The sequence below is a fragment of the Balearica regulorum genome, chromosome 2 (genome assembly GCF_011004875.1).
Source record: "Balearica regulorum gibbericeps isolate bBalReg1 chromosome 2, bBalReg1.pri, whole genome shotgun sequence".
Classification (NCBI taxonomy): Eukaryota; Metazoa; Chordata; class Aves; order Gruiformes; family Gruidae; genus Balearica; species Balearica regulorum.
In genome coordinates, this window is record NC_046185.1 from 168,173,378 (window position 1) to 168,186,633 (window position 13,256).

A 13,256-nucleotide genomic window follows, 5' to 3' on the forward strand; every position below is an offset into this window, starting at 1 on the left:
CCCGCCCCGGGCCGGCCCGGGCTCTGCCGCCGCGGGGGGGGGGGGGCGCAGCGCGGCCCCGGGGGGGTCCTGCCGCCCCGCTCGGGCACTGCCCCCAGCCGGGTCCCCCCCCTCCGCGCCGGGCTCAGCGGGGGCTCCGTGCCCGGGGACGGGGGGAGCCGGGGCGGGGGGGGGGGGCACACAGCAGCGGGGCAGCCCCCGGGCCCTCGGCTCCGCGCACCCCCCACCGCGATCGCCGGGGGGCGGCAGCGGGTGGAGCCGCCGCGGGAGGGGCGGGGGCGGGGGCGGGGGGCGGCCGCAGACCGGCAGCGGCTGCGCCGCGGCAGCGGGAGCGGAACCGGGGCCGGGGCCGGGGCTGGGGCCGGGGCCGGGGCTGGGGCTGCGCTGGCCGGGGGCTCCGCGGTACCGGCAGCGCGGGGGGGCGGAGCGGCCGGGCCTGCCCTGCCTGCCTTACCCTGCCTGCCTGCCCTGCCTGCCTTGCCCTGCCTACCTGCCTTACCCTGCCTGCCTCTCCCCGCCTGCCTGCCCTGCCTACCCTGCCCTGCCTACCCTGCCCTGCCTTACCCTGCCTGCCTTACCCTGCCTGCCTTACCCTGCCTGCCCTGCCTACCCTGCCTGCCTTACCCTGCCTGCCTTACCCTGCCTGCCCTGCCTTACCCTGCTTGCCCTCCCCTGCCTCCCCTGCCTCTCCCTGCCCACCCTGCCCACCCTGCCTGCCCACCTGCCCGCAGCCCCCTGAGCGCGGCACGGCGATGGGCCAGGGGCGGCCGGGGGGTCGGCAGCGGTCGCGGCGGGGCTGAGCGGGGCGGGGAGCGCCGGGGCCCGTCGGCAGGATGAGGGGGGGCTCGGAGGGCAGCGGGGAGGGCGAGGGGCTCTCCAGCCTGCGGGCCTTCGCCCACAGCTCCTCGCTGCACGGCATCAGCCACGTCTTCGCCTACGGGGCCGTGTCGCTGCGCCGCGTGCTGTGGGGGGCCTTTTTCCTGGGGTCCCTGGGGCTGCTGCTGCTGGTCTGCGCCGAGCGCGTCGCCTACTTCCTCACCTACCCCCACGTCACCAAGCTGGACGAGGTGGCCGCCCACAACCTCACCTTCCCGGCCATCACCATCTGCAACCTCAACGAGTTCCGCTTCTCCAAGATCACCCGCAACGACATGTACCACGTGGGCGAGCTGCTGGCGCTGCTCAACGACCGCTACGAGATCAGCAACCCGCAGCTGGCCGAGCCCCATGTCCTGGCCGCCCTGCGCGACAAAGCCAACTTCAAGAACTTCAAGGCCAAGCCCTTCAGCATGGCCGAGTTCTACAACCGCACCGGCCACGACCTGGCCGACATGCTGCTGCAGTGTTCCTTCCGCGGCGCCAACTGCACCGCCCGCAACTTCACCGTGGTGAGTGCCGGCCTCGCGGCGCGGTGCCCGGCCAGAGGAGGGGGCTCCGCCGGGGCCAGGGTGGCCACGTGCCCCCGGGGACCGCGAACAGACACGGGTGTCCCGCCAGGGTCGGGCGCCGGCGTGCCGGGCTGCTGCAGCGCCGATGAGTGAGCCCCTTCTCCCAACCCGCAGCCGTCCCACCGGCACATCCAACCGCCCGCGGCGCGCCGGCCTGTGCCCACCACCCCGGGTGCCGCAGCAGGCCGGGTGCCAGGCTGGGGTGCCCCCGCCCCGTGCTCGCCGTGGGGATGCCAGGCGGCTGGGAACGGCACCCAGGCTGGAGCCGCGCTGTGTCGGGGGCCCTGCACCGAGTCAGCCAGCTCCGCCTGCGTGCAGCCGCTCGGGCAGGGGGTCCTCACGGGTACGGGATGCTCACGGGCACGGCCCGCAGCCCCGCTCCCCCCCGCGCCGGCCCCAGATGCCGCCTGGGCACCGGCGGCAGCAGCGGCCGCTCCCCCCGGGCTGTGTTTGCAGACAGGCTCCCACCCCCGCAGCTCCTCCGCACAGCCTGCCCCGGTGCGGGCAGGGGTCCCCTGTGCCGGAACCGTCCCCCCGCAGCCCACGGGCACCCGGCCCCAGTGCTGCCCCCAGCACCGCACACCGCTCCTGGGGCTGTGCCCGCTCTGCTCCCGGCCCAGGGAATCGCCGGTGCCCGTGTGCTCCCAGCACACCGGCCGTGCCGCACGGCGTACCAGCGGGGCTGCACAGGGCCGAGCCGCGGCCCCCGGGCTGCGGGTTCGTGCACAGGTGACGCGCAGGGTGCGGGCAGCTGCCGGAGTGTTGGCAGGGGGGGAGCAGCGCTGCCACGTCCCTGTGCGGAGGTGCCTTCCCTGCCCCGTGCAGCCCCGGGTGGGCACAGGGACCCCCCACCCAGCGCTCGGCTCCCCCAGGCAAACCTCGGCCGCGGGCAGCCTGTGCCGCGTCCTGCCCGGGAGGGACGGGCAGGGACGGTGGTGCGGGCAGGGCTGGCGGCGTGGGGCAGGACGGGCAGGGACGGTGGTGCGGGCAGGGCAGGGGTGTGCTTCGTGCTGCGGCAGCGCCGGGGGAGCGGCGTGCTGTGGCAGCCTGTGCCCGCTGTGCGTGGCTCTGCTCAGTCCCCACGGCTGTCACCGTGGGCTCGGCCGCAGTATCACAACAGCAATTACCGTCAGCTTAAGGCTCTTAGTGCGCAAAATTTATTTTCCTTGGGAGCTCTGTTGAAAAGCATGCCTTTTGGCAGCTCCGTGCCCGCCGCGCCCTTTGCCGGAGCAGCTCCGCCGGTGCCCCCGCGGCAGGGCGAGGCGGCAGCAGCCCCGGGGTCGAGGGCCGGGACGTGCGGCGGGAGGGTTGTGAGTTCCCGGGGCAGGACCGGGGGTGGCACGTGCTGCATGGCGGCAGCTCGCTGCAGCCTGAAAGCCGGCGCCTCTCCGGGGAGCGTGGCTGAGCTGCCAGGGCCCCGGCATGCCGCCGGCGCACAGGGCCGGTGCCTGCCCCAGGGACTGGTGGGCACCCGTCTCCATTCCTGTGCCGATGATCTCGGGGGGCATGTGCGTGCCGCACTGCTCCCGCTGCCCCCGGGCTCGCCGCCGCCGGCACCGGGAGCGTTGGCTCTGCCCACATGTGCCACACGACCGGCCCCGCTGCCGCCTCGTCTCCGACTGGCGGTGAGAAACTCCTTGCGTGAGCAGCCGCAGCGGCCCCTGGCACACGCAGCCCCCCGGCGCCGCCCTGCCCCGGCTCAGCCCAGCGTCCAGCTGCACCCGCTGCAACTTTGCCGGCTAAAAATACGGAGCTAATGCCGGGACTTAGTCACGGATTATCGTCCCCTGCCCTGGGCCTCGGCGCTGAGCCGGCAGCTCCCGGCACCACGTCCCGTCTGGCGGCAGCGGGCCCTGGGGCTGCCGGGGCTGCCATCCCGTGCCTGGGACGGAGAGGCCGGCTGTGCGTGGCGCCTCATCCCAGCCCTGTCCCTGGGGTCCCCGGGGTCCCCGGGCACTTGGCGAGTGTCCGAAGGAAGGGCCATGCCGGCTGGGTCTGTGCCCCCCGGTTGCCCCCGCCGGGGCCGGCAGGGATGGGGCGAGCCGGGAGGTCACCCCGAGCGTGGGGAGCAGGAGGGCTGGCAGCGCTGGGGCCGTGTCCTTGTCCCCGTCCCGGTCCCCCCAGCTGCCGGCCCCGGCGCATCCCTGTGCCGGGCAGCCGTTGCCATGGCAGCCGCCCCCCCATCCTCCTTGGGCAGCGTGTTGCCATGGTGATGGCTCCCCTTTTTGGGAGCAGCCCGTTGCCACAGCAGCACACCCCCCCCCCCCACGTTGGGGCAGGACGGGGGGACACCACACTCGGGGGGGACACGCACACCCCATCGTGGGGGGCCCTGACCCCATGGGGCAGCTACGGTGCCCCAGGGCCACTGCACCCCCCCGGCCCTTGGGTCAGTGATGGGACCGGGGAGCCCCCAGCCCCCCCTTCGCCCTGCGTCTGGGGCAGCCCCTCCGTGGGGTGGGGGGGCCACGGGCCCCTGGGTGGGATGGGGCTTTGCCCCAGGGCACGGGGAGGGGGTAGGGGAGCAGAGTGGGGGTCAGGGGGCTGGGGGCTGCCTGGGGCAGGGGGGACTTGGGCTGCTTTTGGCCGCATACCTGGTGGGGAAGGGGGCTGCGGGCCTGGGGGGCTCTGGGGGGCGGCTCGGGGTTGTTGAGCTCAGGGTCGCCCTGGGGGTCCCTGTGGGTGCTGGTCCCCACCGTGGGTGCTGGTCCCCGGGGGCCCTGGGCACGGGGCAGGCTCTCAGGTCCTGGCGGGATGACGGCCTGTGCCGCCACAGCTAAGCCAAGCCCCGGTCCCCGCTGCCATCCTCCCCGCTCACATGTCACCACGCAGCCCCACGTCCCCCCGCCGCCCTGCGTCCCCCCGGAGCCGTGCTGAAACCCAATCCCCCTGCATGGCCGCGGCAGGATGGGCAGGACGGGCGGCCATGGCCACCGAGCCGCCAGAGCCGGGCGTGGGGGTGCGGGGGGCGGCCGGCCTGGCCGCCTTTGTCCGCTCCTGCACCCTGCACGGGCTGGGGCGCGTCTTCGCGCCCGGGGCGCCGGCACCGCACCGCCTGCTCTGGGCCGGCGCCTTCCTGGCCTCGCTGGGCACCTTCCTGCTGCAGGCGGGGGAGCGGGTCCGGCACTACGCCACGTACCCCCGCGTCACCGTGCTGGACGAGGCGGAGAGCCGCGTCCTCGTCTTCCCCGCCGTCACCCTCTGCAACTACAACCGCGTCCGGCGCTCGCAGCTCACCCCCGACGACCTGTTCTGGCTGGGCGGCGAGCTGCTGGCAGTGGGGAGGGAGGACGTTCCCCGCTACCTGCAGGCGCTGGGGCAGCCCCCCGACCTCGCCGGCTTCTTCCCCAGCAAGAGCTACGACCTGGGTGCCTTCTACCAGCGCGCCGGGCACCCCATCCACGAGATGCTGCTGCGCTGCCGCTTCCGTGGCCGGGACTGCGGCCCCGAGAACTTCACCGCCGTGAGTGCCAGCGCCACGGCCAGCGCCACGGCCACGGCTGGCTGTGCCCCGGGCAGGACCCACGGCAGCCCCAGCCCCGGCTGGCTCTGCCCTGGGCAGGGCTTGGGCAGGACCCCCGGGGCTGAGCAGGTTTTGGGGCCACGGGGCGTGCAGGCTGTGGGGTGGTCGGCTGTGGGGCGATGGCGGGGTGCAGGCTGTGGGATGGTGGGCTGTGTGCGCTCTGCGGGGCCGTGGGGCGCGCGGGCTGTGGGGCGACGACGTGGTGGGGGCACAGCCCCTGCCCGCCCCGCCGTCCCCCAGCCCCAAGCGCTCGGTGAAGCTCCCACCGCGCTGCGCCGGGATGGCTCCTCTCACCCTCCCTGTGCCCACGGGGCCGTGGGGAAGCGTGGTGGAGACGGGGAGTCATGGGGGGGCTGCGGGGCTGCAGCGCAGGCATGAGGGGACTGGGGGGGGGGGGGCGATGGCTGCAGCGTGCGGCTCTCAGCCCCGCTCCCCACAGGGGGGGCCAGGGCCAGGGGGGCAGGGGTGGGAAGCGGCTGGGGGGCAGCGGGGGGCAAGGGCCGTGGGGGGCCAGGTGGTCTGTGCTCGCTGCTGCAGAGGCTCTGTGCTTCAGGGGGGCTGCGGGAAGAGGTGGGTTGGGGTCCCACATGGACGGAGCTGGGGAGGGACCGTCCCTCTGCCACGGTGACTGTGGGGCAGGACATGGGGTGGGGGGTCCCGCAGGGCCGTCCGGACGCCCGGGCTGTCGGGACCCGGCAGAGCCGAGGGCACCGCACCGGGGCAGGGACAGCAGCAGCCGCCCCACAGCCCCGTCCACAGCCCCATGTGGGTCCCAAAGGGGACGGGTGGATGCAGCAGCCCCTGCCCTGTGCATGGACTGGTGGGGCACTGGTATCTGGCACTGGGGACACTGGGATCCTGCACTGGGGCCCTGCTGGGTCCCCGGGCGCTGCCCCCCTGTCCCTGCTGGGTGGGTGCAGCTCCCGTCCCCCAGCACCCCGAACGCCGCCGTACCCCGGGTGACCCCCGCGGCGGGCGCTGAGGGTCCTGCCCTGCCCCCCCCCAGATCTTCACCCGCCTGGGCAAGTGCTACACCTTCAACTCGGGGGGGCCGGGCCGGGAGGTGCTGACCACGCTGCAGGGCGGCGCGGGGAACGGCCTGGAGCTGATGCTCAACGTGCAGCAAGAGGAATACCTGCCCGTCTGGGGGGACACGGGTGAGGGCCCCCCCGCAGCCCTGCCCGCGGCGCGGCTGTCGCCCCGCGCCCCCGACGCCCTCCCTGCCTTGCAGACGAGACCTCCTACGAGGCGGGGGTGAAGGTGCAGATCCACAGCCAGGAGGAACCCCCCTTCATCGACCAGCTGGGCTTCGGCGTGGCGCCCGGCTTCCAGACCTTCGTGTCCTGCCAGCAGCAGCGGGTATCCAGCCGCTCTGCCCGCGGGGCACGTGGAGGGGGCTGCCGGGGGGCCGCACAGCCGTGGCCGACCCGCCGGGACATCCCGTGCCGAGCCGTGCTGCATGGCAGGTACCGCACCCCTGGTGCGGCAGCTCTGCCGCCGCGACGGCCAGGAACACTGTGGGGCGGCCCCACACCGGCACTGCTCAGGCCCACCGCAGGCAGCGGCTCCGGCAGCGACCCCCCAGCCTCCCGCTGAACAGACTGTCGGCAGGGGCGGCATCCAGCTCACGCAGCCAGACGCCTAAATTTAGGTGTCTCGAGTGGGCGTCTCCATGTGTGCCGGCACTCGCGGCGCGGGCGGCAGGGAGCATGGCGGCGGTGAGAGCGTGGCCCTCGGCACCCATGGGTGCCCCGCTGAGCCCTGCGGCTGCAGGCACGCTCCCCACACCAGCCACGGCACGGCCTCTCCGGCTGCTGCCCACCCCGGGGACGTGGGGGTCCGTGCCGACCCCCCAGCACATCGGGCTCCACATGCTCCCAGCTGGCACCATGTGCCGGCCCTCGCCTGGCCCTTCCCTCCCTCCGGCTGCTGTGCCGGCCGTGGGTGACGCCGGCCCCGATGCCCAGCCCCGCGCCCAGCCAGGAGGTAGGGGTGGGAGCGGGGGGCTCCGGGGTGGCGTGACACACACCGCACCCCCCCCCCAGCACCGGCTCCGTGGGACGAGCTCTGCCCGAGGGACAGGCACCACGGCGGGATGGGGGTCAGGCGGCGCGGGCCGGGGACGCCGTGTTTTCCTTAGCCGGTGGCTGGCAGCTGGTGTACCTGCCCCCGCCCTGGGGGGACTGCAAGGCCACCCCCATCGAGTCCGACTTCTTCACCAACTACAGCATCACCGCCTGCCGCCTGGACTGCGAGACCCGCTACCTGGCCGAGAACTGCAACTGCCGCATGGTGCACATGCCGGGTGAGCCAGGACCGGGCCAGGGCCGGGGGGTGGCTGCCGTGGGACGGGGGCGGTGGGGAGACCCTCCTGCCCCTGCGACCGCCACCTTCCCCCCCCCCAGGCAACGCCAACGTCTGCACCCCGGAGCAGTACAAGGAGTGCGCTGACCCCGCGCTGGGTACGTACCGGGGCAGACCCCACCATCGGCCACGCCGCAGCCCTGCCACCTCCGGCATCCCCAGCCCAGCCAAGGGTCTCGCCCCGGGGGCCACCATCCCCAGACACCCCCAGATTCATCTCCAGGACCCCTTGTTTCCCCCTGGCTCCATCACTGTGAACGTGGCACCGGTGTCCCCGTGCCCTCTCTGGGGGGGTGTCACCGCTGTCCCTGCCTGCTCAGAGCCCAGGCGGGTCCAGGCCCCCACCTCGCGTGCTGCCGGCACCGACTGCAGCACACTTGTCCTGTGCCGCCGGCACCCACCCCACGCCCGGGCTTTGGCCGGGGCCCGGCCCTGTCCTTGCAGCAGCCCCATCCCCAGCGCCGGCGCGGGGGGGGTACGGCCACGCAGTCCCCGTAGTCCCCGTCCCACCCGCGTCCCCCCCAGACTTCCTGGTGAAGAAGGACAGCGAGTACTGCGCCTGCCGCACGCCCTGCGCCATGGTGCGCTACGGCAAAGAGCTCTCCATGGTGAAGATCCCCAGCAAGGCCTCCGCCAGGTACCTGGCCAAGAAGTTCAACAAGACGGAGCAGTACATCGCGTGAGTGCTGCCGCCGCGACGGCCCGCCGCCCCCCGCAGCGTACGGCATGGCACGATGGTGTGATATGGCACGGCATGACAGTGTGACATGGCACGGCACAGCCTCACGGCAGCCCCCAGCATATGTGAACTGGCACGGCTCGGCACGGCACTGCCGCCCCTGTGCAAATCTGCTCCAGCACTGGGAAAACCACACGGCGCGGCACGGCATGACACGGCATGGCACGGCACAGCATGGCCTGGCACAGTACATCCTTGTGCCACCCTCACCCTGGCACCCCGGCACACCGCGGCACGGCACAGTCCCCCCTGTCCCCCCCACTCATCCGTCTGTCCCAGCCCCGTCTGCCCCCCCAGGGACAACGTGCTGGTCCTGGACATCTTCTTCGAGGCCCTGAACTACGAGATGATCGAGCAGAAGAAGGCCTACGAGGTGGCGGGGCTGCTGGGTGAGCGTCCGGGGGGACTGGGGCCGGGGGGCCGGGGGGGGCAGCCCCCCTCTAACGCCACCCCCCCCCGCCCAGGCGACATCGGGGGGCAGATGGGGCTCTTCATCGGCGCCAGCCTCCTCACCATCCTGGAGATCTTCGACTACCTGTACGAGGTGAGGGCCCCCCCGCTCTGCCCCACGGCCGGGGGGTGCTCGGGGCCGCGGCCGGGGGCTCTGACCCGGCTCCCCCAGGTGTTCCGGGACAAACTGCTCAGCTTCTACAAGGAGAAGAGGAGGACCCCCAGGAGCGACAGCAGCACCCTGGTAACACCCCCCCCCCCCGCAGCCCCCGCCCGCCCCTGCCCCGCCGGGGGCTGCCCCCCCCCCCCCCGCCCCGTCCCCCCTCCCCGGGCGCAGCCGGCAAGGGGGGGCCCCGCACCTCATCCCACCCATCTGCTGCTCGGCCTCCCCCGCCCCGGGACCGGCTCCATCTCCCGCTCCGCTCCGCTCCGCTCCGCCCGCCCCCGCCGCTGCAGGAGCCTCCCCCGGGGCCGGGCAGCCCCGCCGTGCCGCTGCCTCCGGGGCCCAGGTAGAGACCCCGGGGCCGGGGGGCGGCACCCAGCGAGCCCCCGCCCGCAGTGCCGGCACGGGGGGGGACACGGGGGGGGGGGGGGCACGGGGGTCCCCGGCCGGGGCGCAGCGAGGGGCGAGGAGGACGCGACCCCCCGGGCAGGGACCCTCCCCCCCCGCTCCCCCGCAGGCGGCCCCGGCCCCCCCCCCCCCATCCCAGGCTTCTCTCGGCATCATCCCCGGGGCCGGGCCGGGGGGGCCGCCCCCCCGCTGGCTCCGCTCCCATCTTCATGCATCGCTCCCCGCCACCGCGTCCCCCGGGCCCCCCCCAACCCCTCGGCTCGGGGACACCCCAACCTCCCCCCCCCCAAGGACACTGCGGGGCAGGAGGGAGCCCCGGTCCCGGGGTGGGGGGGGGGCGGAATGGGGACAGCCTTGTTCCGCAGGGGCACGCGCTGCCCGCCCCCGGGCAGAGCTGGGGCACCCCTCGGGGTGCGCAGGGTGGGGGTGCGTGGGGCTGAGCCCCCAACATGGCCGGGCACGGAGGTGGGGGGAAGGACGGCGGCGGCGGCAGGGTTGGGGCATGGGGGAGCGGCCGCCGCAGCCCCCGTCCGCCCCCCACCGTGCCCCCGTCCCCAGAGCGCCCGTCACCCCCCGCGCTGCCGCCCGGACAGTCTCAGCTTCGCCCCGAACGTGCTACCTCGTCACCCGGCTCTAGGCGCCTTCGAGGAGTTCGCCTGCTGAGGGTGGGCTGGGGGGGGCCCGGGGGGGCCGCTGGCGGCAGACACGGGTACCCCCACCCTCCTGCCCCCCGGGACCCCGCGTGTCCGGCGCCGGGCCCCGAGGTGCCCCGCTCTGGGACCCCCCCGCCGAGGGGGCGGCGGGGGGCTGGGGGCGGCAGGGGCCCCCCCGGCCCCGCTCCCGCGTCCCTGCATGCGCTGCTTGCGCCCGCGCCCCCTCCCGCTGCGCTGTACATGCGACGCCCGTTCGCTGCGGCCCCCCGCCCCATTAAAGTCCTACCCCGGGCCCCGGCTCCTGTGCTGCTGGTGGGGGGGCCCGGGGTGGTGGTGGTGGGGGTGCTGTGTGGCGGGGGGGTCCCAGGAAGGAGGAGGCAGGCGCTGGGGAGAGGGGAGCTCTTTATGGAGGTAACAAACACGCACGTTCACCCACGTACAGCAGCACGGTAGAAAAGAAACGGGGTGCTCCCCCCCACCCCCGAGCTGGCACCCAGGACCCCCTCCCCTGCTGGGGAAGGGGCTGGGGGGGGAGCAGGGACAGGCAGGGTGGGGGGTCCCACCCCACCGGGGTCCCCGCACCTGGTCCCAGAGGGTCCTGCCCCCCTACCAGCACTGTGTCCCCGGGGAGGGCTCCGTGCGCTCTCAGCCAGCCCCAGGAGCAGCCCCGGCCCCGCCGTGGGGTTGGGGGGTCAGGGTGGGGAGGCCGTGCCAGCACCCCTCAGCCGGGCAGCGTCGGGTTAAAAACCTAATAAATACGGGGGGAAGGGGTGTGGGGGGGCCGCGGTTCCGGGATGCTGGCACCTCGCTCCTCGCCTCCCCTCCCCAGCGCTGCCGGGAGCGTGCCTGGAGCCGGGGGCTGCCGCCGGCTGAGCGCGGGGCCGGGCCAGCGCCGGGGGGCCTAGGGGGGGCAGAAGTCTGTGAAGTAGGGGTGCTGCAGGGCCTCCTCCGCTGATATCCGCTGCACCGGGTTGCACTTCAGCAGGTTCTGGGGGCGGGAGAGGCGGGGGGTGAGGCGGAGGGGGTGAGCCACGGCCCCCTGCCCCACAGCCCCCTGCAAGGGGAGAGGGCACCCGCCCCTGGAAGGCAGAACCCCACGGTGCAGGCAGAGCAGGCAGGACAGGCAGGGGGACGGGCAGAGCGCTCACCTGCAGCAGGTCCCGGCCGGTGGCGTTCAGCTTGGGCACCACGTTGACCAGGGAGGTGGTGGCGGGGTACATGGGGTAGGGCTGGGGACAGAGAGGTGAGCCTGGCCCCCCCTCACCACAGCCCCCCCCTCACCCCGGCCCACCCCCACCTCACCTTGTAGTCCGGCAGCTTGGCCATGGCCGGCCACTGCTCCTCCGTGGGGGTTCCCAGCAGCGTGGGGACGGCAGCGGTCAAGGGCCACCGCTGCGGTGGGCGTGGGGGGAGTCGCCCGTTACCCAGCCCCCCCCCGCCTCACCCGGCCAGGACCCGTCCTGCTCCCCCACCCAGGAGAGGGGGGTGACCCCCTCCCGCCACAGCCCCCCGTGGCACTGGAAGGATATCGGAAAATCCTTTTCAGCTGGTCATCCACGTCGTTCCCCGGAAACAGGGGCCGCCCCGCGTTGGCCAGCTCTAGGGACGAGAGAGGGGATGGGCCCCGAGGCCCCACGGCCCCGGCAGCCCCCCGTGCCGGCAGCCCCCGCGGCACTACCTGCGAAGATGCAGCCGGCTGACCACATGTCGATGGAGGTGGAGTAGAGCTTGGCTCCGAAGAGCACGTCTGGGGGCCGATACCACAGCGTGACGACCTGCGCAGAGGGACGGGGAGATGCTCAGCCAGCCGAGGGATGGGACAGCCGAGCCTCTGGCCTGGAGGAGGCCTCTGGCGAAAGCGCAGACCTCCCAGCTCACCTCCGCCGAGTAACAGCGCACCGGGATGCCGAAGGCCCGGGCCAGGCCAAAGTCGGCCAGTTTGAGCTCCCCGTTCTGCAGGAAAAGCACCGCGTCAGCAGGGCAGCGCAGGGGACACCCCGTCCCGCTCCAGCCCTTCGCCCTTTCCTGCTGACCAGAAACACAAGGGAGAGGCAGAGCCGCAGGCTGGGGACAGGCACCGGCGGGCTCCCCGGCGTAACGTCCCTCCCGGCTCAGCCGGGGCGCCTCATGCTGGCACGCGCCCCCCGCCGCCCCCCGCCCCCCGCCCCTCACCCTGTTAATGAGCAGGTTCTGCGGCTTGAGGTCTCGGTGCAGGACGTTGCGGCTGTGGCAAAACGCGAGGCCCTTCAGCAGCTGGTACATGAACGACTGCGGAGAAGAGCGCGGTGCTGAGTGGGGACACGTCAGCCCCTCGACACCGCGGTTCGGTTCTCGTGGCGGCCGCGATATCGCAGCCAGGGCGGGACGAGCACGTGGTCCCCGAGGGCTTCCGGAGCCCCCCAAAGGCACCTTGACGATCTCTGGATCCAAGTCCCCGTTGCAGCTATCGAAGTACTTCTTCAGGTCCTGGGGAGAAGCAAGCGGGGGGGGACGGACGTCAGGGAGCGGCGGGGGGCCGGGAGCCACGAACCCGTCCTGGGCGCTGCCCGGCGCTCACCTGGTCGCAGAACTCGAAGACCAGGGTCAGCTTCTTGTCGCTGTGCAGGACGTCGTGCAGCCTGCGCGGGGAAGGGGACCCTGAGACCCCGCACCGCCCGGCCCGGCCCCACAGAGGGCCCGGGGACCCCCCCACCCCCCCCGGCCATCCCCCCCCCCCCCCCTTGCCTGACGATGTTCTTGTGCTTCAGCTCCTTGAGCAGGCAGATCTCCCGCAGCGCCGAGCTGGGCACGCCCTGCCGAGAGAGGGCCGCGCTCGGGGGGGCTCGGGGGTCCCGGCCCCGGCCCCGGTCCCAAGCCCCGGCCCCCGCCGCCCCCTCACCTCGTCGTCATCGTCCAGCCGCACCCGCTTCAGCGCCACGATCTCGTGCGTCTCCCGGTTCTTGGCCTTGAACACGGTCCCGTAGGTGCCTGCGGGCAGCCGGGTCACCGCCGCCCCGGGTCACCGCCGCGCCGCCCCGCCCCGCAACGGCCCGGACCCTCCCGCACGGCCCCGCCCCGCCCCGGCCCGGGCCCGGCCCGGTCGCACCTTCCCCGATCTTCTCCAGCTTCTCGTATTTCTGCATCGCGCCGCGCTCCGCTCCGGCCCCGCCGCACCGGCCCCGCCGCCGCCGCCGCCACCGCCACACCTCCCGGCAGCCCCCGCGCCGGCCCCGCCACACCTCCCGGCAGCCCCCGCGCCGGCCCCGCCCCGCCACACCTCCCGGCAGCCCCGCGCCGGCCCCGCCCCGCCACACCTCCCGGCAACACTAGCTCAGGCCACACCTCCCGGCAGCCCCCGCGCCGCCACCGCCACACCTCCCGGCAGCCCCCGCGCCGGCCCCGGCCCCGCCACACCTCCCGGCAGCCCCCGCGCCGGCCCCGCCCCGCCACACCTCCCGGCAACACTCGCTCAGGCCACACCTCCCGGCAGTCCCGCGCCGGCCACGCCCCCGGCACCCGCCGCCAACAC

The 13,256-nt window shown here is 74.6% G+C and overlaps 3 protein-coding genes across 5 annotated transcripts; 2 read left to right on the forward strand and 1 right to left on the reverse strand.

Moving 5' to 3' along the window:
• The first annotated feature begins 718 nt into the window (after nt 1-718).
• On the forward strand, nt 719-9,896 carry LOC142600665 (acid-sensing ion channel 1C-like). Of its 3 annotated transcripts, XM_075747021.1 has the most exons (11): nt 728-1,388; nt 5,978-6,128; nt 6,203-6,330; nt 7,126-7,276; nt 7,377-7,433; nt 7,861-8,014; nt 8,372-8,463; nt 8,539-8,618; nt 8,697-8,768; nt 8,981-9,033; nt 9,654-9,876. In XM_075747021.1, exons 1-11 carry the CDS (start codon nt 834-836, stop codon nt 9,730-9,732), a joined length of 1,572 nt encoding a protein of 523 aa, XP_075603136.1. In that variant the 5' UTR covers nt 728-833; the 3' UTR covers nt 9,733-9,876. The 3 variants fall into 3 exon arrangements, with proteins under 3 accessions (XP_075603138.1, XP_075603137.1, XP_075603136.1); XM_075747023.1 differs by lacking the exon at nt 8,981-9,033 and having other exon boundaries at nt 719-1,388; nt 8,372-8,447; nt 9,654-9,783; XM_075747022.1 differs by lacking the exon at nt 8,981-9,033 and having other exon boundaries at nt 722-1,388; nt 9,654-9,896.
• Nucleotides 4,124-5,349, forward strand: LOC142600839 (uncharacterized). Its single transcript, XM_075747204.1, has one exon. The coding sequence runs from the start codon at nt 4,267-4,269 to the stop codon at nt 5,347-5,349; it is 1,083 nt and encodes a 360-aa protein (XP_075603319.1). The 5' UTR covers nt 4,124-4,266.
• A 237-nt stretch (nt 9,897-10,133) lies between the features above and the next one.
• Nucleotides 10,134-12,956, reverse strand: CDK5 (cyclin dependent kinase 5). Its single transcript, XM_075747025.1, has 12 exons — nt 12,834-12,956; nt 12,627-12,715; nt 12,473-12,540; nt 12,306-12,366; nt 12,158-12,214; nt 11,921-12,016; nt 11,627-11,701; nt 11,427-11,523; nt 11,278-11,347; nt 11,051-11,111; nt 10,897-10,977; nt 10,134-10,736 (listed from the first exon to the last, which is right to left on the reverse strand). Exons 1-12 carry the CDS (start codon nt 12,868-12,870, stop codon nt 10,650-10,652), a joined length of 879 nt encoding a protein of 292 aa, XP_075603140.1. The 5' UTR covers nt 12,871-12,956; the 3' UTR covers nt 10,134-10,649.
• Nucleotides 12,957-13,256: the final 300 nt, after the last annotated feature.

Coding starts and splice junctions, on each gene's coding strand:
- CDK5 (XM_075747025.1), bottom strand. CDS start 12,870: ATGCAGAAATACGAGAAGCTGGAGAAGATCGGGGAAG. Junction 12,367..12,472: donor AAGCACAAGAACATCGTCAG/GCAAGGGGGGGG, acceptor TTCCCCGCGCAG/GCTGCACGACGTCCTGCACA. Junction 11,702..11,920: donor AGAACCTGCTCATTAACAGG/GTGAGGGGCGGG, acceptor CTTTTCCTGCAG/AACGGGGAGCTCAAACTGGC.
- LOC142600665 (XM_075747021.1), top strand. CDS start 834: ATGAGGGGGGGCTCGGAGGGCAGCGGGGAGGGCGAGGGGCTCTCCAGC. Junction 6,331..7,125: donor TGTCCTGCCAGCAGCAGCGG/GTATCCAGCCGC, acceptor GGTGGCTGGCAG/CTGGTGTACCTGCCCCCGCC. Junction 8,015..8,371: donor AAGACGGAGCAGTACATCGC/GTGAGTGCTGCC, acceptor CTGCCCCCCCAG/GGACAACGTGCTGGTCCTGG.
- LOC142600839 (XM_075747204.1), top strand. CDS start 4,267: ATGTCACCACGCAGCCCCACGTCCCCCCGCCGCCCTGCGTCCCCCCGG.